Consider the following 25,167-nt stretch of genomic DNA (forward strand, 5'->3'; position numbering starts at 1 on the left):
CCTGCCTCACAAATGTGAAGAACTGATTGAACTTTCCGTACAGCTCGATCATCGGATGCAGGAAAGGAAGACTGACAAAAGCCGAAGTGACTTCAAGTACTTCATTCCTTGAGGTTGTCCAGCTCCCGGAGAAGTAACAAAAGCTCCAGAAGGAGCGGAAACCATGCAAATAAATGGAATACGAGGACCCTTCACTGTTGAGGAAAGAGAAAAGAGATGTAAGCACCAACTCTGTCTCTATTGAGGAAAAGGACAACACTTCATCAAAGATGGCAAGGTCAAAGTTAGGTCTTCGGAAAGAGCACCTCTGTCGAAGACTCGGGTAGTATTACAGGGGTAGAAGTGAAACGTCAGAAAACTAGCGCACTTGAGCCAGCATGAGATCCCTAGCTTGGGGGAAAAAGGACAAAGAGGTTTCTCCAGTGATTGTGAACACCATGCAACATTCGGTTCCACACTTAAATGTATGCGTTTCTCTGTGGTTGAAGGATGGAATATTATCGCAAATACCAGCTTTGTTGGATTCAGGGGCAACGGGTAATTTCATCAATAGGACATACACTAAAGACATTGGAGGGCCTTGTCAAAAGAAAGAGATGCCCAAACCTGGGAAGGCACTAGATAGAACAACGTTAACAACTGGACCCGTCAGGTATCATACACAACCTGTAGTCATGCAGTTTGCAAAGGAGCATTATGAAAGTATACAATTTGACCTGATACAAGCTCCTCACTTCCGGTTGATTCTTGGGATGCTGTGGTGACGCTGCATGACCCCACGGTAGGGTGGGCCAGTTGTTCTGTGACGATGGATTCCCTTTTCTGCAGAGAGAATTGTACAAAGAACCGAGCAGTGCTGCTGAAACCATCGGATTCCCAACCACATCTCCGTTGGATGTGAAGACCATGTGCTAGGTTGTGTGATGTTGTTACCCCCGAGAATAACAGATAGCGCTCCGTATTTGATAAACAGGAAGCGAGTCGCCTCCCTCCCCACAGGGAGTTTGATTGCAAGATTGATCTGACTCCAGTAGCAATGATCTGGTGTAGTAGTATTTACGCTTTTATTGAACTGGAGACTCAATTAGAACCTAGCAAATGGATTCATGCGTCCTTCGTCTTCCCCTGCTTGCTCTCCTCTCTTCTTCATTGCGAAGAAGGAAGGCAATTTGAGGACCTGTATTGACTATAGAGCTATCAATAGAATCATCATAAAATACCGGTACCCCATGCCTCTTATTCCAGTGTTAGATGAAGGGTTTGTCTGTCTTTACGTAGTTGGATCTCCGTGGTGCCTATCATCTCATGAGAATGAAAGAGGGAGATGAGTGGAAGAACACATTCCCGATGAAATTCAGGCTCTTCAATTACCAGGTTATGCCCTTTATTTTCATGTTACACATTGACAACATCCTGATCTACTCCTCCAACCTAACGGAGCATGTGACTCACGTAAGAACTGTACTGGAGAGACTGCAGAAGAACTCATTGAATGCCAAATTGGAAAAGTGTTTGTTCCATGCCTCTGATGTAGAATTCCTGGGTTATGTCATAAACGCCAAGGGTATATGGATGGACACCAGGAGGGTAGATGCGATCACACAGTGGAAGCCTTCTTCGAGTTTCAAGGCCTTGCAGAACTTTATATGCTTTGCCAACTTCTACAGGGGGTTCATCAAGGACTTTTCTAAGAATATACAACCTCTCACCCACTTATTGAAAAAAGGGGTGTCCTTCATTTGGACGGACCAAGTAGAGGCAGCCTTCCAGAGGCTGAAATACTATTTCACCTAAGCGCCCATAGAATGACATCCAGATGCTCGAATAGCATTTGTACTGGAAACAAACACTTCATACCATGCTTTGGGGGGTATACTATCACAGAGACATCCCGAGACAGGCCACTTAAATTCGGTGGGCTTTTATTCTAAAAAACTCACCTCTTGCAAAATGAACTATAAAATTTCGGATAAAGAGCTACTGTGAGAAGTTGGCCTGGTATATGCTGTCCACTAGTTATAGTGGGAACCTTGTACCAGTACAAACAACCCTTATTGATGAATAGGTTTAAAGACAATCTTTATTGAAAGCTATCCTAGTGATAGCTATGGAGAGCACCCTTCAGGCTAAGTCTTGAAGGAGTATAAAGCAGCTTGGTTTACCAGATTATAACCTCTTGAAAAACTAAATGAAAGGAGAACCACACAAGGTATATATAAAATATATATATTTATTTCTAAACACTCACTGCTAATCTTTTTATGACATTAGAGTCCAAGATACACAATGATACAGTTCTAAAACGATAATAAATAGCACAATATACACTGGGTCCCGGGGGGACCAAACCATATATTAAGAACCACAACTTGACTAAAAACAAGGCCTAGAGCATGTAGAATGGCTGGGACCCAAGGAACCACCCAAGGTAGTGACACAGGGGACCCACGGGGCACGCGTGCAGTGTGAGAACAAAGCCGCTAGCTCCCATTCTAATCTATGTGGAAAGTCGCGGTTGGAATTTTAGAAGTTAAGGACACTTAGGAGAGGACTTTGAGCAAACCCCTTTAGACTTAGGGGGTTCTAGGGCCAACACCCACGGGATCACCGGAGTACTCGAGTTACCTCACCCAGGGAAGCCGGGTGCATAAGTGTCAAATGGTGTAGGGAATCGCTGTTGATTTCAATGGCGATCTGCTGCAAAGTGCTGCTGCCGGGAAGACGAGAAGTGTTCGGGGTGATTGAAGCCTGGATCGAAGATCAGAAGAACCTGAAATCAGAGGGGACAGAGTCTGGGTCACTTGCCAGTGAGCAGGGCCATGATAGAAGAATGCCCACCGATGTCGGATGTTTCAAGTGCTAAGAGGTGAAGCTTGACTCTGCATACATGAGGACCAGGAGGTATTGATGATGACCAGGAGCGGCATTCGAGCTGTCCCATGAAGGATTTCGAGTGCTGCAGTGTCGGTGCTTGGATTGAACTCAACAATGCTTGGCAACAGCAACCCATGCAGGAAGAGAACAGATGCTTTGGTGCGGACCAGAAAGGTCCTGGGGGCTCCCCAAGTGATGGAGAGTCAGGGCACAACTGGAGCAACCAGGTAAGGCCAATTAGAATTAAAGTTGCCTTCACAGGGCCCCACCAGTTAACGTACCAGGGATCACAAAGGGACCTCGAGAGAAAACACAAAGGGCCAGCTCACGGAACACTTGTGGAGTGTGGGTGGGCAATCTTCAGTGGAATTGCTGCTCGGGGCCAAGGCTACAAGTAACCCAAAGCTCAGCTGCAGGAGTCTATGGAAAGCTGATGCTTCTGCATAGTGATGCGGTGTTCAGGGGTTCGGGTTGCACTGTCGCCACGAGGGATATGAGCCTCAGACTTGCTGTGGGCACTGATCGACCTCTAAGACTACAGAAACCCACCTTCTGTGTTGAAAAGTTCTTCAGAGCCCTCAGGAGCTTCAGAGATGCAATTGGGTCAGATGCGTCTTTGGTGCCTGCCTTGCAGGGGAGTAACTCCCTTACTCCAAGGGAGATTCTTCACTCATCTAGTTCAGTGAAGATCATCGAAGTTCCAGGATCCTGTATCGGAGTTTCACCCAGGTGTAATCTAAAGTCCTGTAGCCAGAGGTTCCTATCTTATACCCAAGGAAGGGGTGGGACAGACTCTAGGGACCCACCTATGGGAGGGTCAGGAAAGAGGGCTGGCTACACCCATTTCTTTTGTCCAGATTCGCACCAGATTAGGGACTGGTAGCCCCTGCAACCGGTTTGAGCTGGACTATGCATAGGGACACCAAATGTGCTCCCAGTTCAAAGCACTCTTGGAGTGTACCCACCCAGCCCTAATACACTAAAGCCTGTCTGGGAGGTGGTCACACCTCCCTGTGACAGGAAACCTATTGTCCAGGCCTCTCCTGCCGGAGGTTTGTCCAGCAGCAGAAGGTCAGACTCGTATCTGAGACAGCAGCATCCATTTTGTGATGCCAGGGCTCTGTTAAGTTGGAACCGGGTATACCGGTGCAATCATGTTTTTCCCTCTAGAAGGGTGGGATCATACTCCCACACCAGTTACTGGTATGGGGGTTTTAGTCCAAGCTGTTTGACACCAAACACGACATGTTTTCCATGCAACCATCCCAGAGTTAGCATTAACCGTTTGGTTATAATGCACTTAAGAGTACATGGTTTTGGCTGCATCACAAACAACCCTGGAATAAAGTTTCCGAAGGCTGCAGAGGGGCTCTGCTCATGGATGGGCACCCTCTCACATAAAGTCCAGCACCCTACCTTTAGGATTGGTAAGGCATGCCATAGGCGGGACTGATAGGTTTATATGTGCAGTGATATGGAGAGATATAGTGACCCTTTATCTCAGTAAGGGGTGCATGCACCACCTTACACAGGCTGCTCTAGCAGTCCTGTTGTGTCAATTTGGAAGGCTTTCCAGAGGTGGTATAATACATGCTGCAGCCCCTGGTACCTGTGCCCTGGGTAAATAGTATACCATATACTAGGGACTAGTAAGGGTACCCCAGAACCCAATCTGGAGTGTACCTAAAGTACTGGTAGTCAATTTTAAGGGGAAAGCAGATAGGCTGGGGTCCTGAATAGCAGGACCCCAGCCAAACTAAGTCAAAAACCAGCAAAACTAGGAAAAAAGTGGGGGCAACCATGTAGTCGGATTCCACCTTCCTGCATAACCCCCCCCCCCACCAAATGAAAGGAGATAAGGCTAACCTTGGCCAGTTGAGCCTTTATTGACTAAGTGGCCATATAAGGAAGAACCTGCACTAGCATGGTTACCCACTGTCTTATGGTCCACTAAGCATTCCCTAACCCCAAGGGTATGGGATGATCTCGACCATTTGGAGTCACTACCTGTAGTGTGTTTTGGCAAAGTAAAAGGCTGGTGGGGTGCCTGAGTAGAGAATTGCGGCCCTAATAAAGTTGGCCTCAGCTTCCTCAAATCACTGGTCACCATGGAGACCTTTCTTTCCATGACTGAGTTTTATCTGGCCCAATGGGTCAACCTGTGGCTGTTTACAGCTGGGGGTTGGGTCCCTTTGGTTGAAGCACTGGGGGAACATGGTAGGTTTGGAACCTTTTGGTCCCAGGTTTGCCTTTGCCCAACAGAGTCCATCTGGGGAAGGTCCCTACACAAAGGTAAGGGGGATCCCTCAGTGTTGAGGAATTTTCACCTGGCTAGTGCTACCAGACTGGGTGCCCCTAATCTACTGATGGGGGGTTCCTCTGGGCAGGGGACCCTGTGGGGTCCACTGACCTCCCTGACCTCTGCAGCCCTGGTATGACTGAGGCAGGGTAGAGAGGGGCAGCTTACCTGCTCCAGACAGGGTATCACCTTGGAAGGGTCCCCTGCCATCAGGGGTGTTGCCAGGACAAGCTTGACTAACTCTGGGGCAGTTCCTTCACTAGGGGTAGGATCAGTTCCCTGAGGAGACTGACCCTTACCTATAGTCTGGGGCAAAGAAGATTTTCCTTCATCCCTTGTGCTCTCTTGAGGAGGAGAGTGGGCCACTCTTTCAGGCTCCATCACTCAAACATTTCCCTGGGGTTGGGCTGTGGCCATCACAGCCCCACTAACTCTCTCAGGGAGGCCTAACATTCTTAAATGGGCCTGGTATTCAACTTCAGCCCAGGCTGAAATTTCCAGATCATTGCCCAACTGGCAATCTACAGGTAAGTTTCAGGACACAGCCACTCTCTTTGGGCCAGTGACCCCTCCCCAGCTGAGATTGACTATGGCTATTGGATGATCTGTTCTGATGCCATCAATGTTGGTCAACTGGTACTTGAGCTCAGGTAAAAGCTGATGAGGGGGGACTAGTTTCCCTGTCACCATGGTGACACTAGCCCCTGTGTCCCTGAATGCCAACACCTTCTGACCATTGATTAGGGGCTCCTGTGTTGCAGCGTAGAAATTTCAAATCCTCCCTTCGTCACAGACCAAATATCACACTAACACATTCACTCAGTGCATTCATTGGTGGGGCACAAAACACCAACACTCACACTTCATTGATCTGCTCTTACGGGAGAGATGAGTGTTCCAAACGCTGACATGAAAGGAATACCTTAATACCTAACGACATTTATTTACATAACCATACACTAAATATCCTTACTTCAGCACATCTTATACCTGAACCTCGAGATATTCCTTCCACTTGGTCAATAGATCAAATTAGTTGAGTTGGTAAAAGGGATTTTAATCCTCTTTAATCTACATTCAAATCTTAATCTATTTCCTTTCAATAAATAACCCAACACATTTTCTTGTTAATCAATAATTTCGTTTATCTAAATAATGCAAATTTTAATAAATCACTATTCAAACCACAGAACACCATATTTACCTAAACTGGCTATTAGTCGTCCTCTAAGTTAATCAAGTCGTCATGCAGCACGCTACAGTCCCAAAGATCGGGTCTGGACCATAAGCGTGTACGTATCAAGTAATGCCCATCAGTTCGAGAGTCCTCAGTTCATCAGGAAATTGGGCAGCAATTCAGTCCGTCAAAGATTCAGGGAAACAGCTGTCCAGCAGTGTCGCCGTCCTCTCCGTCAGCATAACGTTAGGAAAAAGAAAGGTTCGCAACGCTACGCACAACTCACTATTCTACCATTTTTATAATGAAATTAATGTCAAAATGTAACGAAAGTCAGTTTTAGGCACTTCTGATTGGTTGTTTAAGATCGTCCGTCTCGGTTTCCCAAAGTCTATGATGTCACACTGTCAGACATGATCCATCCGGTTTGTTAAAATTGTCCATTGTTAAAGCTCTTGGCAAAAGTCCAGTCGCGACCTTGCTCGGGTACAGGCTGTGTAGGTCATCTTGAGGCCTCTTGTTCAGGAGCCTGGACATGCGCACTTGATCTGAAACCTCGTGGAATGGTAGCTGTCTCGTCGTGTACTTTGGTCAGCCATTTTGTCGTAGGCCCAATCGGTCAACTTAAGCGAAACAAACACAAAAAGTAATTAAAACATGGAAATTACGAATAAAATGTTTAACGCTCACTAATTCCCCTATGTGTATGTAATTATCTATCATAATAGCGACATTTAAAGTGTTTATATTCACCCAATGATGTCATCTGGTGCAACTTACAATTACGTCACAAAAGCAACATATATCATGCAATATTCTATTTTCTAGTATTAGTATGCGTACGTTTATTAGTTTACAAATTATTTTGGCCATGCAAAAAGCAAATCCCACGTGTAATTCATATATTAGTAAGGTTGATTAGGTATCACTCAAACAAATTAATATTATTACAATTAATAGATTATTTTAATTAGTATGAACATGCATAAATGGGGGGTATACAAAATTTTACTACCCGCTCCATCACCTGTCTGTACTTGCCCAAAGTATTGGGACTCATAGTAAAATTGGCAAATCCCATGCCACCTTCACAGCCTGAGGATGCCTGTGAGGGGGACATATATAAATTATGGTCCACCTCTGTTCCCCCATGACAATGCACCTAGTTTTTGGGTGCACTACCCCCACCCGGGGGATTACTACTGGTGATACCAGGAGGAGTGGTAGTATTGGTAGGAGGAACAATTTCTTTATTGTCAACTCTATTGCAACTGGGATCAGTTTTCCAGTGGCCAGGCTTTTTACAAACATGGCAATATGGTCTCTTTTCAGGGGAGGAAGGAGTTTGGGGCCCACCCCCAGAAGAGGACTTTTGGGGCCCTGTAGGGGACTTATCTTTTGATGTATCCCCACCTTGCTCTTGGGTCGTGGAAGAATCTTTCTTCTGGTCACCCCCCTGATTCTTGGACTTTACTGTGGTTCTGACCCATTTGTCTGCCTTCTTTCCCAATTCTTGGGGAGAGGTCAGATCAGAGTCCACCAGGTACTGGTGAGGAAACAGTTTTTGAAAATTATTAAGGATCTGCTCCCTCATAATCAAATTGTACAATCTTAAAAAGTCATGCACTTTGCTGCAATGTATCCAACCTTCCAGAGCCTTAGTAGCACAATCTACAAAGTCAACCCAGTCTTGAGTCTGTGCCTTTTGGGTATCTCTGAACTTCAACCTGTACTGTTCAGTTGTTAAGCCAAACCCATCAATCAGTGCACTCTTCAAGATTTTGTGATTGTCAGCATCCTCTTCTCTAACAGTGAGGAGCTTGTCCCTACCTCTGTCTGCAAAAGAGTGCCACGAGATTGCTGCCCATTGCTCCTGAGGGACCCTCTGTGCTTTAAAGGCCCTTTCCAGTGCAGTTATCCATTTGTGAATAACATCCCTACTCCGGTAGGGAGTGACAATCTTGCTCAAGTTCCAATATTCATGAGTCTTTACTCTACCGCTAGGGATATTGTTGCTGCTACCATGGGGCTCTAGCCCCTATCTTTGTGAAGCTCTCTGGAGCTCCAGGGATTCAGAATCTAATGCCAACTGCTCTCTCTTGATCCAAAGCTTAGCTTTCACAAACTCAAGCAGTCCGCATTTTCTCTCATAGGAGGACTCCCTGTTCAGAGGAGCAGAGGTCCTATGAGAGACAGAGATCCCTACGGATGCACCAGAATGATTAGACTCCTGAGAAAGAGATCTTGATCTTCTTGGCGCACCACCAACCCTTCCAGATGGGATAGAGAGAGGGTCACTGAGGCCTTCTCCCTCACCTTCAGGATGGATTGTATTTTCCAGGTTAGAGTCATTTTGATCCTCCTGGTCAGCATCAGAGTCCAGGTCGTAGGTGTTGTCATCTCCTGGCCTTCCCTTTTCTGCTGCCCCACCCAACCTGCCTGACCCATCAGACCCCGGGGTCTTTCTGAGATCATCTAACAGCAGAACCTCCATGAGGCGTTGAATGTTTGCACTCCTCTATGTCTTCAGCTTCCTAGCTTTACCCATATTTCCCAATTCCGTGAATGTGAGATGGTCATACTTGGATGACAAGGAGCCACTGGCTTCAGGTCTTGAAGACATACTAGAGCAGTGAGGTGGTGCACCTACCTAACCTAGTAGGAGCTACTAGACTCTCTTTAGTTGAGGAAAAGAGGTGCGCTGGTCCCTTTGCTAACCCAACTCCAAGTTCAGTAGAACTTATTGTATTATCGACTTAATTTATATGTACCTATGTACCTATAGTGGTTTTCAGTTAGTCACTCAAAGAGATTATCTGGTAAAGCAATAGCAAGCTTGAATCCCGCCGCTGCTACCAATGTGAGAAGTTGGCCTGGTATGTGCTGTCCACTAGTTATAGTGGGCACCTTGTACCAGTCCAAACAACCCTTATTGATGAATAGGTTTAAAGACAACCTTTATTGAAAGCTATTCTAGTGGTGGCTATGGAGAGCACCCTTCAGGCTAAGTCTTGAAGGAGTGTAAAGCAGCTTGGTTTACCATATTATAACCTCTTGAATAACTAAATGAAAGGAGAACCACACAAGGTATATATCAAATATATGTATTTATTTCTAAACACTCACTACTAATCTCTTTATATGATTAGAGCCCAAGATACACAATAATACAGTTCTACAGTGACAATAAATAGCACAATATACACTGGGCCCCACGGAGGGACCAAACCATATATTAAGAAAGTGGTATAAGAACCAAGACTTGAATAGACACAGTGCCTATAGCACGTAGAATCGCTGGGACCCCAAGGAACCACCCAAGGTAATGACAGAGTGGACCCACGGGGGACATGTGCAGTGTGAGAACACAGCTGCTAGCTCCCGTTCTATTCTATGGGGAAAGTCGCGGTTGGAATTTTAGAAGTCTAGGACACTAAGGAGAGGACTTTGAGCAAATCCCTTTAGACTTAGGGGGTTCTAGGGCCAACACCCACGGGAGCACCGCAGTACTCGAGTTACCTCACCCAGGGAAGCAGGGTGCATAGGTGTCAAATGGTGTCGGGAATTGTCGTTGATTTCAATGGCGATCTGCTGCAAAGTGCTGCTTTCGGGAAGACGAGAAGTGTCTGGGGTTATCCAAGCCTGGATCAAAGATCAGAAGAACCTGAAAGCAGAGGGAACAGAGTCTGGGTGACTTGCCAATAACCATTGGCACGATGGACGAATGCCCACTGATATATACATAAAAGAAAAATCAGTGGATATGCTGAGGTGATCTGCACATCATTGTTTGTACATCAATAACGTTTTCCAAACAGTAAAATTTTAACAATGATGTTGGGTGCTAGAAATGAAGCCAAATACTCATCCACTTAAAGTATTGCACAATCTTTGCGACTATAAATAGTCCAAAAGATTTGAATCCACTAAATAGGCAACGCAGCACACCACAATAGTATAATAATACCACAAATTCTCCACTTGGTTAAATCGTATCCATGAATAGCATAGGTCACATAGGAATGTAAATCAATGTCCAATCTTCATAGGGATGTTGTATTATGTATTTATTTTCCAAATACGTATCCAATTTCAAACGGCAGCCGACGCGTGTTTCGCCCACAGGGCTTTTTCAAGGCTGCATACATTATAAAAGAGAAAAGAATGCAGTCTGCTTAACTCAATAAGTAAAATACCTAGGAGCATAACCATCTCACCAAGCTATATGTAAATAAAGAGGATAAATGAGATTGTGCTGGAACACCCGTGGTAAAGACATAAGTAACAGACTTCAATCCAGATAGTGACACCACCTAGGACAATCCTGTGCCCGATAGAGTGAAAGAACAAAAAGATTTTGAGTAAAGGGTGACAGATCATAACACAAGGTTATGGCGTGAGGCAGAATTAAATGATCATCTAAATAAGTAGTCTTAGGAAGATATTAGATAGTTATTGATACGACCAATAGCTACAACCTAACACTGTAAGAGTTAATCTGTACTGTAGGGGCCGATGTCTCACCTTGAGTGATTGTAAATGTGCACTGCACTGTCGGTGTCTCCTGATAATACCCGATCTTGTATCATCAATTCTGCAAATAAAACAATATATATACATATATATATATATATATGTTTAGGGTACCCACGTTTTAGGGTTTATATTAATAGCACCTCAGCTAACAAGATAGTTTGTAAATGACTAGGTTTTTTGTCATCGTATTTGTGTATTGTAAATTAGAGATCTTACCTAATATAAATATTTCCATCAAGTGTTTGTAAGCCACTTTGCCAATGACACATGTTAATTAGGTCCTAGTTCACTTTTATCCATGGAGATGATTCGTGTTGGGACCAAAATCCGTCCTCTCAGTTCGAAGAAAATGTAAAAACGTCCTATTGAAAGTTCCCAGTATATTAAACACAGCGTATATGTGTCTAAATGTATATACAAATATTCTTCATCACTATTCTTAGACGTTTTGAATTTAAATATGATTAGTATTCGGTCCAAACATGGCATTTGAAGGACCAATCGTGATCTCAGTAAAATAGTGAAATGTCGAGGTATATATGACTCCCTAAAACGAAAAAAAGTACATATGCGACCCCAAAAAAACGAATTCGCCGGTAGAAATGACAAATAAATTATCAGAAGTAATATTGGAAGGCTTGTGGTCTTGGCCAATGAGTCTCGGTAACACCCACAACAAGCCGAGTCTATATATTGTACACAAGCGAAAGCATATATGTAACTGTTTTCGAGTGGTGATTGAAAACAATCTCACTCCATTGAACACCAGGGGTTTGAATGTAGTTACATGCCCCCATTGACTACCAAGGTTTCCAGATCAGAAAACTCACCTAGTATCAGTATACACGACCACCTCGTCCTGTCGTTTGGCGTCTTGACTCTTGTTTGTTCGTGCCATTCTATATGAAGCGGTGCATATGAGGAGTAATAAAAATAGAAAATGGACTCGATGGACCATGCGCAGCACTTAATCTAGAGATTTTGGCGGCCATCTTATAACGGTAAACCTATGTAGCGCTAATGTATGAGGACCCAACTCAATGTTTATGATTCTATATTATTGTATGAGCCCGTTTAGCACCAAGGGTCCCATAATGTGAATGTTTTCTTGAAACAAATAGACCAATATCGTGGAGGTAAAAGTAGTCTCACCCCACCAAGAAGTGTTCGCCAACAATAGAGGCAGTGTATTTCGTTTCTACATAAAGGGTGTTTCTTATATAATTTTTAACACTCCATTTCGAGAGATGTAATAAATTGTTCTAGTACGAAAAAAAAATATTTTTAGAATATATCTACAACTAAGTACATAATCGCATATCACTTGAATTGTTGTGATTGGTGTTACTTGTTATAGACTCAATGTATAGTACATCAGCTATAATGGAAAAGTAGTCACAAGTTTTTGACAGAAGTGTCCCTCACTATTTATGACCTAGACCATGGTGATTCTAATTGGGGGCAATCACCCTCTGTATATGATATAGGTCATGTGGAGAGAGAAAAGAATAAGTCATATGGAATAGTAGGTGAGAGAAGAGATCATAGGGCCCCTGGATAGTGAAATTAGTGCTGAAAATATTCAGTGAAACAGTAATCGATTATTATGAACAAAGACTATCAGTTAATGCATATAACATGTTGTTGAGAAAACTACATGTTCAATAGTTATAATTCGTTACATGTGAAAAGAATGTAATTGTCAATATGTATCATATTAAATTATAGGAATTCAAACATCTCTTTGTCAATGTTGATTCCATGCTCTACACCTCTCAGAGAAATAATCCATTTGCATTCCATTTGTCGCAATTTTGAGACTCTGGTGCCACCTCTCTGGTTCGGGAGCACTACCTCCAGGCCATGAAAACCTATTTTGATTAACTCAGTAAGATTATGCATTGTATTAAAGTGGGCGGCTAGAGGATATTGGGCATTGTTGTTTCTTATCGCCCTAATATGCTCCTGTATACGCTCCTTAAGGGGTCTTATAGTACTTCCTATATAGATTTTCCCACAGATACATATGATACAATAAAGTACAAACTTAGCATTGCAGTTGATAAAATCTCTCACTGTGTATATTCTTTCTGAGTTATATTTGAAGGTCCTTGTTTTATTCAGTGCGAATGGGCAAACATTAATGGATAATATGCTCTATCGAATTCCAATTGAAGCCCATGTTAGATGCCCTTCACATCTAACATGGGTTTCAATTGGAATTCCATAGAGCATATTATCAAGCCCATTATCGCCGTTTTAGCGGCAGTTTTCTGCCGCTAACGCGGCGATAATTTTATCGCCTGGCTTGTTAATATGCCCCATAGTGCTTACATCCAACTCTAACAAAGTTACTGCTTTTCTAAAGTTTTTTACTAACAGGGAAAACTCGTTAAAATTGCCCAGGAGCTCATTTTTAATGGCTTCCCGTAAGGAATCCGATTTACCTCTAGCTAAGCAAACTACCCACCTTACGAGGGCAATCAACCCCTGTACCCAACAACTTCGGAGTCCGAATTCCAGCCTGCATGAAGATACAGTGCAAGCTGTGTTAAAAGAAGAAATTCTTCTTAGTACCTTTCCTTCCATTTTATGCAAGAATCCCCAGTGTTTTAACTCCACTAATTCTAATCCGTACAGTAGAGTTGCAGGGATCTTTGCTCTAAATACATCCAAAAATAGTGTGAAATGTCTCTTCCCTGTAGCATTGTACAAGGAACATAACCCCATACCATGAGCCGATGCTTTACGCGAATTATGCTCAATGTGGGGTTTCTCACTTAGGTTTGCTGAAATTATTTTACCTAAGAAGATATAGGTTTTAACCACCTCTAGCTTCTGTCCTCCTATGGCCCATCTATAGTTTTCAGACCTAAATTTTTTCTTTCCAAAAATGCACATAATTTTACTTTTCGAAGCGTTAATCCTCATGTAGTGTGCTTCTGCAAATTGATTTAATGCATGTAGGCGGTTAGACAAGCCCTTCGGGGTTAAATCTAATATGAGGATATCATCTGCATACATTAAAACTGATATTGATGATCCTCCAATTATCGGGGCTATCCCACCACACACTGAAATGGAAGTAGGTAGGTCTACCGTATATAGTGAAAACAATATAGGGGCCAATATGCACCCTTGTTTCAACCCGTTCGGAGAAGGGATAGATTGAGAAAGACCCCTTTCTCCGCCTTGTAGTACCTTACACCACGTGTTCGAGTGAAGAGATTTTACAAGTTCAAGTAACTGTATTGGCATGCCTAATGTAGCAAGCTTTCTCCACAGCGTTGGATGATCCACCTTGTCGAACGCTGTGGAGAAATCGATAAATGCCGCATATATTCCACCACCTCGAACACGTACATATTTATCAACGATCACCTGTAATGCTGTTATATTATCAAGTGTACCATGCTCTTTGCGAAATCCAGTTTGTTCCAAGGGTAAAATATCATTTAATTCTATCCATTCAGTAATTAAAATCAAAAGACATTTAGCAAAGATTTTTCCTATAGAGTCCAATAGAGCTATTAGACGATAATTCGCAGGATTATCCAGCTCTCCCTTTTTAAATATGGGAATTAATATACTTCCCCTCCAAGAGTTAGGGACTGATCTCGATAGGAAGCATGCATGAAACACTGGAAGAAGAATCCTACTCCAGGAAGTGACATCTTGCTTTATTATTGACATGGGCAACTCGTCTGGACCCATAGCTCCGGAAGCGCGCATACTCTTTATCACCGAAGCTATGGTTTTCTCGGTCGGAAGCTCTATATTAGGCTCACTATTCGGGGCTAAATCCCAGTTATCACCCTCTACACTGTTAGATGCGTACAAACTAGATATAAATAGTATCCAGACATCTTCAGCAATAGAGATGGGGATGGGGGAAGTTCTTGCACCACATCCCTTCCCTATTATGGACCAGAATTCTCTAGATTTATTAAAGGCCGATGCCTCTCTTAACCTAATCCAGAGCGAATCTTCTTTTTCTCTTTTTAATTTTGTTCTAAGTCTGGCCCTCCTTCTTCTTAGTAAGGCTAACTTATGCTCATTTTCCCTAGATCTACTAAGGTACTGTTGCCTCACAAGTTTATTTATTTCTTTATTTAAAGGTAGTAATATGCTAGGAGGGAAGTGTAACTTCTTAGGGTTTCTTGATTTCTTAGCTGTCATGGTAAGCTTCTTCTTAAAAATTTCAAAGTGTGAGAATTCCCTACCCTGCCATTCATCTAATTCAAATAAAGTTTGGGCAAGAATGTTTTTTACATCTTTCATAGTGGAAGGGTCCCAGAAGCACCTTCCAGACTTACGATGAATAGATACACCTTTATTGATTAAAGACCAAGAGTCAGTATCTGGAGGTTGTAATGAGACAGTTATATTAATCACATTATGGTCGCTCAAGGAGGATTGAGAGATCATTATGTCTCGAATATAAGAGAATGTTTCATAGTCCGTAATTACATAATCCAGGATGGATTCACCCCTAAATGACTTATGTGTAAATTTAGCGGGAATGTCAGAAGGCATCCTACCATTTACAATTAGCCCCTCTAAATAACTAAGTTCTTCAAGTAATATCTTTCCTCTTTTATTAGTTTTTATTTTACTAGGAAAGATTGCTTGGGGTATATTATATGCTTCTTCCTTAAATTTGTTTCTAAACATATCTATACTTGAAGTGGACACTTTGCTATTTAAGTCACCCATGAGTAAGATATATGGGGGCTGATCAAGCTCTAATAATTGTTTTACATAGGAAAACATTCGCTTCAAGACAATGTTAAAAATATCTTCAGGTGGTATGTATGCATTTAAAATTACAAGAGAAGTCCGTCTACCTACAGACGCTAGATTATTGATAGTTATTGATTGAAAGAGATTACTAGTGTCCTTATAATGGGAAAATTGCCATTGTAATGAATTAGATAAAAAACAGGCAATTCCACCTTTTGCATGACCTTTTTTTGAGGGTATAGCGGCGGCCTCGAAGACAAAATAATCTTTCCCCCCATATAGGATATTTTTACACCATGTTTCCTGAATACATAGCACATCTGCGTTCAAGGAGAATAGATAATCAAGCTTCTCTGGGCAATTATATAATCCTGCTGCATTCCAAGATATGACTTTTAATTGTCTGTTAAAGATGTTGAAACAGTCTTGGATTATTCGATGTGTTATTAGATAAGACTCCTGGTAGCCAATTCCAATGTTGATTATCTTCTGTTAAAGGAATATCCAAATTCTCAGGGGGTGGGAGTACCTGAGATACCATGCGTTTACCTCTAGAGACCCAGATCTTTAGATCTTTAATGTGGATGGACGGGTCTTCCTGCCGTCAATGAATGTACACAGATAACAAATCGGAGCGTGTAGCTGGGAGGGGAAGCGGCGTTTACTTCGCATGCGTTTCTTCGCATGCCGTTAGTACGCGGTCGTTAGTACGACCGCGTTGTTAGTTAGCATACCTTTTGTACGCAATTCGGAAATACGAATTGCAGTAAGGGGGAAAAGGTGTTGGATTTAAAATCCAACACCTTCCCTAGTGTCCGCATAGACTGGAGTTGGAATAGTAAATTATACTATTCCAACATCCAGCACCCCCTTACTGCAATTCGTAGTTCCGAATTGCGTACAAACGGTATGCTAACTAACAACGCGGTCGTACTAACGACCGCGTAGCAACGGCATGCGAAGTAAACGCATGCGAATAAAAGTTATATATTCAGCTGGGAGGGATTGATGTAAGCCCAGTCATACAAAACCTGCTGGACTTCTGTGTCCTATCCCTATTCAACCCACTCCATGGCACACTGTCTCTATGGACTTCATCGTAGAGATGCCACTTAGCAATGGACACTCAGTGATACTGGTGTTGGTGGAGCATCTGACCAACATGAGTCATTTCATTCCCATGAAGTCGATACCTACGTCCTCCATCTTAGAAGGTGTATTCTTTCAGCATGTGGTAAGGGCACATGGTATACCATCGGTGGTTATAACGGATAGAGAAACTCATTTCACTTCACGATTCTGGCAAGAACTCTGCAAAACTATAAAAGTCAGTGCTTGCTTAGCTCCGCAAACCGATGGAAAGACTGAGCGTTTGAACCAAGCACTTCAACAGTACTTACAATGTCTCTCAGTTCTCCATGAAACAAAATCAAGTACCCTTTTGTAGACTGCTGAATTTGCTTACAACAATGGAAAACGCACCACGTTGGGGTGTTCTCCATTCTATTGTTTGTATGGATATCATCCCAACATGCTTCCCTTTGACTGACCAGTGGTAACAAAACATCTTTTTATCCAAGAACATCATGCGGATCTCTGTGCGGTACTTCTAGAAGCAAATAATCTGTTAGCCAAGGCCCAAGAAGCTGGTAAGCACTTTGCTGACAAGAAATGGTCTAAGGAGCATATGTGCCAGGTGGGGGATAAGGTTTGGTTGGCCACTAAGAATCTGCATTTAAATAAAGGGAACCGACAAGCTAAAACCTAAAAATATGGGGCCATACCCATTCGTGAAAATCATCAATCCCGTAGCCATGAAACTGGATCTGCCGCTGTCATGGCATATCCATCCTGTTTATCATTTCTCCCTTTTGCATCTGTGCCCACCATACACACTATTGTCTAGCACTCCTGTAGCTGTTAAAGTGGGCGGTGAACTGGAGTACGAAGTACAACGCATACTAGATTCCAAGAGAAGGAGGGGGAGGGTTTACTACCTTGTGGATTGGAAAGGTTTTGGCCCGAAGATCGTACATGGGAACCGGTTCAAAACCTAGATTGCCCATATCTCCTCCGGCGTTTCTATGCTCTTCACCCTTCCAAACCAGGATGTCCGCTGGGATGACGGTCGTTGCAGAAGGGTACAGTCATGATCCTCCATGGGAGAAGGGGAAACAGCTTCACCCGAGAAAGCCGGGAGGCATAGGGCGGTGTGAATGCGTGATGACTGAGGCATATAGGAAAGAACCACAAGATCCAAGATGCAGGGGGCAACTACCGCATCTTCTCCGGGGTTTGGGGTTGCCTATATAAGTCCCTGCCCCGGAGAGAGCAGGTCAATCTCTAAGAGCCATTGGACTCTGGCTCTGCTCTTGAAGTTTCCTGCCGTACCTTTTGGATATTTGGTTTCTACCTCGGATGGTCCACAGTGCCTAAGCTTTGTTCAGTCGTGTAAGCCAGGAACGCTGCTGCCGCTCCGTGGGCCTAAGTGCCGTCCTGCTTTCCCTTAAGATCAACTGCTCTGTGGTCCGGAGCGCTGCCGAGAATAGTGGTAGTCCTGCCGCAGCTCTCTCCTGCTGATGGACTCTACAGCTCCTGGTCCAGAGCGCTGCCCAGTATAGTGGTAATCCTGCCGCTGCTCCCTCCTGCTGATGGACTCTACAGCTCCTGGTCCGGAGCGTTGCCGAGCATAGTGGTAATCCTGCCGCTGCTCTCTCCTGCTGATGGACTCAACCGCTCCTGGTCCGGAGCGCTGCCCAGTATAGTGGTAATCTTGCCGCTGCTCCCCCCTGCTGACGGACTCTACAGCTCCTGGCCTGGAGCGCTACCCAGTATAGTGGTAATCCTGCTGCTGCTCTTTCCTGCTGATAGACTCAACCGCTCCTGGTCCGGAGCGCTGCCCAGTATAGTGGTAATCCTGCCGCTGCTCCCTCCTGCTGACGGACTCTACAGCTCCTGGGCTGGAGCACTGCCCAGTATAGTGGTAATCCTGCTGCTGCTCCCTCCTGCTGACAGACTCAACCGCTCCTGGCCCGGGGTGCTGCCCAGTATAGTGGTAATCCTGCCGCTGCTCTCTCCTGCTGACGGACTCTACTGCTCCTGGTCTGGAACGCCGTCCGGAGCACGCTCCTGCAATTAGAAACACAGTCGCCCAGCAGACTCGGAGCCTTTCTAGTGCCTTCCGTTGCAGAACGCTTGCTTGAATGAGAAGCCATCGTTCTCTGCATCAGCCTCATTTTTCTCTTTATTGAGTAATGCATGAGACATCTCACGCTTGGCTTATATTTTTTCCTTATTCTTGACTACTACCTTAACAGTGAGGCAAGCACACACTCTCAGGATGAGAGTGGATTCCGCGCTCATATTAATTTTGGGTTGATTGAATCTTTTGATCGTTTCCTTGGATCACAGCTTGGCTAATTGGTCAAGCCCTTTGGATGCCGTCATCAGTTACAAGATAACACTTTTCTGTGTGAATGGCATGTAAGTTTGTATTGGTGGTGGGGGGACTTATGACTGCTTCCCTTTGCATGGATTGTTCATAGCAGGTTGTCTGACGGTGTGCTGGTAACCAGTCTGACACAAACATTCCCACAATGTTTAATTATAGAACAAGTGCACCATGCCCTTGGGCTTCAGCCTGCCCCCCCCCCCCCCGGGGCTATGGCTTGACTGCCAGATTTCTAAGCAGGACTAGATCCTGAAGGAGGTACTGACTAGGAATGATATCAAATATGATTGCCAAAATGTAATGATATTCCCAGATAATACTAAACTTGTACAGAAACAGCGAAGTACATTTGACTCCATGAAACAGAAACTCAGGCCAATGTCCCGCTAAGCTTACAATATTCCACAACTCAAAATACCTCTTCTGTGACCCACCCAAACTGTCCTGGAGTTGGATAGAGGAATGGCAATCCAGACTGACATGCACTATAAGAAAGATAAATGATAGGACAGACACAAATGGCAACGTGGCAAGTGTCCACAACAAGTATTCCAAGGACAACATAAGGATAAAGACGCTGCTTACCCATCCAAATCATCTCTCAGGGAATATGTGACAATGGAATGCTTAGATTCAGGACCACGGTGGAAAATCCCCGTCACGCCCACTTGATTGGGCTTCACTCTCCTCTCAGTCAGACGCAGAACTGGATATCATGCTCTGACAGGCCTCATAAAGAAGATGGTCCGCATTGGACTGCTGTGGTTGAGGTGACAGATACACACTTGTCTTGCTTTCGCCTGCTCTGATCTAGCTTCCTGAGGCATGTTTATTCTCCAGAACTCATACCCTGGGAAGCCTCACTTTGCTCTTTAATTTTGTTTAATGGGGCCATGACCCCTTGTTACTCTTATGCAATCAATCTTTTCTTTATTTACTTGTTCTATGGGGGATTTGTTTTAGGGATACACCCTTCGGGGCTCACAACATCTTGACTGCAGTGATAGGGGACACAGGCCCAGGTTAATTTCAACAGATATTTCACTGTTTATGTGGGTGAGGAAACAGGTGTAGTTTGTTTGTTATTAGATATACGCCTAACATCAATTGCAGCACACCTTTTTATTGCTACATGTATGATATTTCCATCCATCCATTTTAGTAGCCAAGCACATGCGCGATATAGCGAGCCCCCTCCATTGCCTCACTTTGTCAGCGGGCTTGTTAATGAAATCAAACATGGAGCTGCGCTTAGGAGGGCAACAAATCAGCATGCTATTGCTTCAAGAAATCCACCGTCTTTCCCCAAACGTTTTCACTCTTTTCCCTTCATTTTTGCTGAAACTTGTGTTTGTTGTCCTTAGGACTCGGAGCACTAAACATGATGCCATTGGCTTTTATCCACTTGGCACATTTAATTTACTTGTAAAGTACAGTGGTACTACATGTACCCAGGGCATGTAAATTAACTGCTACTAGTGGGCCTGCAGCACTGATTGTGCCACCCACTTACATAGCCTTTTAAACATGTCCCAGACCTGCCATTGCATATTGTGTGCATAGTTTTAAACTGCCATTTCAACCTGGCAAAATAAACATTTTCCCACCCTTAAACCTTCCTTTTTAATGTATATACATCACTCCTAGGGTAGGCACTACACAGCCCAAATGGCAGGGTGAAGTGTATTTGAAAAGTATGATAAGAATTTTATGTTTTACATATTCTGGTAGTGAAAAACTCCTAAAATCAATTTTCACTACTGCAAGGCTTGCCTCTCTCATAGGATAAGATTGGGTTGCATTATTGCACCTAATAAGGGGTAACTTTTAAATAGGAACAGGTACACAGTTCGTGTTTAGTGTCTTTGGAATTATAATTAAAATCCTCGTGACTGCCCTTGGGTCATATCATTAGCTGAATTTGGCAGTTGGAGTTTGTGTATTCTGCCCAGACAGCTGAACATAATCAAGAGCTTGGGATTGCCTGGATGGACCATTACTGACAGGATGAAGGATGCAGCTGGGCACGGACCCACTTGCAACTGAATAGGCTGAGTCCTGCCTTCACATAAAGGATTGTATACCCCCTGTAGTTAGGCTGGAGCCAGAACAGGGGAGCCAGGAGACCTGAGCACTTCATAGGGAATTCTCTAGAAACTTCTCCCAAGGCATCAGGTATAAATGTTGGACCTCAGACACCAACTCTCCACTCAGTCCACTTCTGGACCTGAGGAGGACTCTACCAGGAAGAAGGACTGCAGCGCTGCTGAAGAACTGCCACACTGATAGACTACTGCTCTGCTGGACTGCTGCCCTACTCTCCTGCTGCTCTGCTTCCCTCCTGCCGGAGTGAAACCTAGAACCACCAGAGTGAGTCCAAGGGCTAGATGGAAGGCCTCCTGATCAGAGCCTTAGGAACACACCAGGCTCCAACAACCTTGAACCCAGAATCTGGCCTCTGGCCTCTGTGCAGCCTGCCCTCCAAAGTGGTGCCAGCCCAGTCCTGGACCCTTGGAAGTGAGTCTGAAGGTGCTCTGTCAGCACAACTGTGGTCTCAGCAGAACTGATGCATCACCTCTGCTGCATGACGCAAATCCCAGCAGAACCCACGCATCTCCTCTGCTGTACCATGTCCATTATTCGGGATTTACAATCATTGGATGCAACCTCAATGGCCTTGTGGATGCAACAGTCAGCAGAGTTGGGTCCCTACTGGTGGCCACTCAATCTCACACTTTGCTTAAGTCCTTTTGTTGCAGCCCATGACCTGAGTGAGGCTTGGTGCAAACAAAATCTAGAAACTGGGGTTACGCTTTCTTTTCTGGGGTGCATAAGTAATTTTTTCACCTGATTACTTCTTTCTGCTACATGCCTAATTGAACTAGATTGTCAGCATGACAGTACATTTAAGAGAACTGTCCAATCATGCAGCCTTGTAATTCAAATACGAAACACCCATTCCCATTCTTCTCCACCATGGGGAGCTAATGCACAAGACGTCTTTAGAGATAGCCTTAGGAACATTTCCATAAAATATTTCCAGATCAACATGGGGTCTGTTAGGTCTCCTGAGACAGACTGGAAGGCATACGGAGCGGGATTGGGGGAGATGTGGTTTTGCAGTTGGCCTTCCAAAAAAGAAGAAAAATAACAGAAAATCTATATTCTAAGAATTCTCTCCACGAAGCGGAGTGTAAATATCAACTGAATAGATCTGATATATAAACAATTATCAAGGTTGGAGTAGTTCCTCCTTGGTCAAAATGGTCACCAAACATTGATCCAAGTGGCTGGTAGTCCTGTCGCAGGAAGATCTGAAGGTCAGATCTTGGGGCCGTCACACAGCTGTTAGGGTGTCATCCTTCATCATTGGGTGCTCCTTATCAGGGGGCGCTGCAATGCCTGATGGGCCTGGGGGATCTTTGGCAGAGATCTTTTTATCTGAAAAATGCCGTATCGATGAGTGCAAGTGAGGAACCTAACTAACCGTGTAACTAGTGGAGTCAATGAGTGGTGACTAAAATAGGCTCTAGTATCCTAAAAACAAATCTTTAGAGGAGGTGGGTACCAGGACTAGATACAAACAGTGATGCTATCATGTAGGCATCAAGTACTAGGATAGCTGCTAGTGAAGTGTGGTCAACATGTTTCGTGCCTCGACAGCCCAAGGATCAGGCGGCACTTTGTCAGGACCAAAAAACAATACATTTCTGCCCCTATCTTGGGCTTCAGGTCTCCCTTTTATCAAGGGATGACCTAACAATGTACACCGGTCTACCCCTAAATGCTTGCTGGCCTATGGTTCTACCTCAAGAGAGGCGAAGTAATCATCCAGAGACAAGATGGAGGGTCCCGGTCAACTTGAGGGACACTTGTCGGCGTTTGGTACTCTGTGGTGTCACCTACCCGCCTCCATTGTCCTGCAACACAGTTCTTATAGATTACATATTAAGTCACGCTTGAACCCAAATAAATGTATTTGATTAGGCCAAGATATTGTGAAGGCCTCTCAATGTTACTATTATGAGCACGGAAATAAAACTGGGAAATTATTGCACTGATTAAGACAAAGTAATGAGAAGTTCACACATATAGTTAAAATTGAGAATGGGTATGGCATCCTCTATCAGGGACCAGCTGGCATAGTGGAGACCATCGCTCATTACTATGTAACATTATATAGAAATTCATCACCTGTATCAATGGGATGGCAGACATAGCTGCGTAACAGACGTCCAATATGCATGACGTACTCCTGACCAAGCATCTAATATTGGTAAATCCATCTCACCGGAAGAAGTGGCGAAAGCTATCTCCCAAATTTCAACTCTGAATTTTTCAGACCTCAATGTCCTCCCTATTGAGTTTTTCAAATGTCAGGCAGACATATTGGGACAGAAACGTCTGTACCTCTATGAAAAGACTAGGTGTGGAATTGAGCTCAGTAAAGGAATCAGCAATAAATTAGAAACCAGAAGGCGCTAAATTGATAATATACTGGCTGGAGCACATACCTGAGGAAAAATGCAAATGAATCCAATAAGAAAAGGCCCAGCAGGGCCTAAGATCTCTAATTATAATATTACCACTTTTAGTTGGCCTTTTTCAGGCTGCTGGACTGCAGAAATGTGCCCCAGTTCTCAATGTTTATTAAGGGCATCCATGGGTGTGCAGCATCTCAGGACTCCAGCACAGAAAGAGTGCACAGTGCTCCAAACTTCCCCTCTCAAAGTATTCCCCAGAGGAGGAACAATATCCAACAGAAACTAGTAGAAGCCAGGCCCATCACAGTGAATGACATGTTCGCCGACAAGCAAGGCTAGTGCCTAGGGCGGCCCTCCATCCACAAGCAGAGTGTTGCTCGAATGATTCATTTTTGCCCCAGGTGGGAGGAGCTAATTGTTGCTACAGTCCTGGTAGCCTCAGAGCCTGAGTGAGCATCCAGAAGGTTGCCCCATGATTGCTTGTCCCCTGGCTCTCTCTTTATAAATGAAAGAGCCATGCTGGGAGAAGGAGAATTGGGTCGGGGGGAGAAAGGACCCCAGCAGCTGGCCCCCACCAGCAAAAGAGCAAATGCCTGGTAGGTAGGAGCCAACTTGACTGCGCAGGCTTAGGAACCCGTGCAGTCTTTGGAGGAAGCATGCGGGTGCCCTATGAGTGCAGTAGGAGCACCCACTCCTGGTAAGAATAAAGCCCACTAGTGGCACAACAGAAAGATGGAGAAAAAGAAGAACGTACCCGCCTCGATCAGCTGATTTAAAATGCCACATTAGGGTCAGGTGCTTACAAATAAATGCACGTTGGACTCCAGTGCCCCAAGAGGCCTAAACGGGAGTGGCCACCCTAAGGATCCTGGGCTCTGCAGGAGTGACCATCGGAGAAGTTTTAATCTGAAGTAAGTATTTTAGGAACTGGTGCTTTTTCAGGCATGCTTTCGGTGCCTGGATCCTCGCTGTTAGGTTCTCGAAAGGTTGCTGAAATGAGATATGAGACTCTGATATGTTCAGTGTTTTAAACCTTCATTGGAATGGTCAATTGAAAGCTATCATAAGTGCATGTTTCTGATAACATCTAAAATAGATGTACGAGTAAATTACATTGTATTAGAAGAGCTTGTATTCTGTGTTGAATTAATATGGTAATACTAGACACAGCTTGTTGATCTGCCAGTTTATCAAGCAGCTCTCCTTGTTGTATTAGAAGCTGAGGAGAATATTGTATTTTAGGGGTTATGGCTTGCTGCTGCACAGACTGTTCGAGGTGCCTCCAGTATGGGCTCACTCGGGTGAAATAAGGGCCTGATTTATATTTCAGCATTCAGGGTACTATGTCACAACGGGGATGGATATCCCATCGGCGGAAACATGCATTCGATTATATTCCATGGGATTTATATTTCTGCAGATGAAATATCCGTCAACGTTGTGATGGAGTAATTTGCCCACCAACATATAAACCAGGCCCTCAATGGATTACTTGACCTTTGGGAGCTTGCTTTGCTTGAAAGCGTTTTTTCTATATATAGTATGGTTGTGTGACCTCACCGTGTAATAAACTCACTACCTGTACTGGGTCCATTGAGGTCTG

At 44.1% G+C, this 25,167-nt stretch overlaps 1 protein-coding gene across 1 annotated transcript in view; it reads left to right on the forward strand.

Annotated features, from left to right (window-relative positions):
• The first annotated feature begins 1,311 nt into the window (after positions 1-1,311).
• The window catches only part of LOC146839238 (uncharacterized), a 194,574-nt gene continuing 170,718 nt past the window's right edge, over positions 1,312-25,167 (forward strand). Inside the window, exon 1 of the mRNA XM_085600022.1 lies at positions 1,312-1,564. Within this exon, the coding sequence (XP_085456148.1) occupies positions 1,312-1,564 (253 nt within the window). The remainder of the gene's footprint in view (positions 1,565-25,167) is intronic.

The sequence above is a fragment of the Triturus cristatus genome, chromosome 4_2 (assembly GCF_964204655.1).
Source record: "Triturus cristatus chromosome 4_2, aTriCri1.1, whole genome shotgun sequence".
In the NCBI taxonomy this organism is placed as follows: domain Eukaryota; kingdom Metazoa; phylum Chordata; class Amphibia; order Caudata; family Salamandridae; genus Triturus; species Triturus cristatus.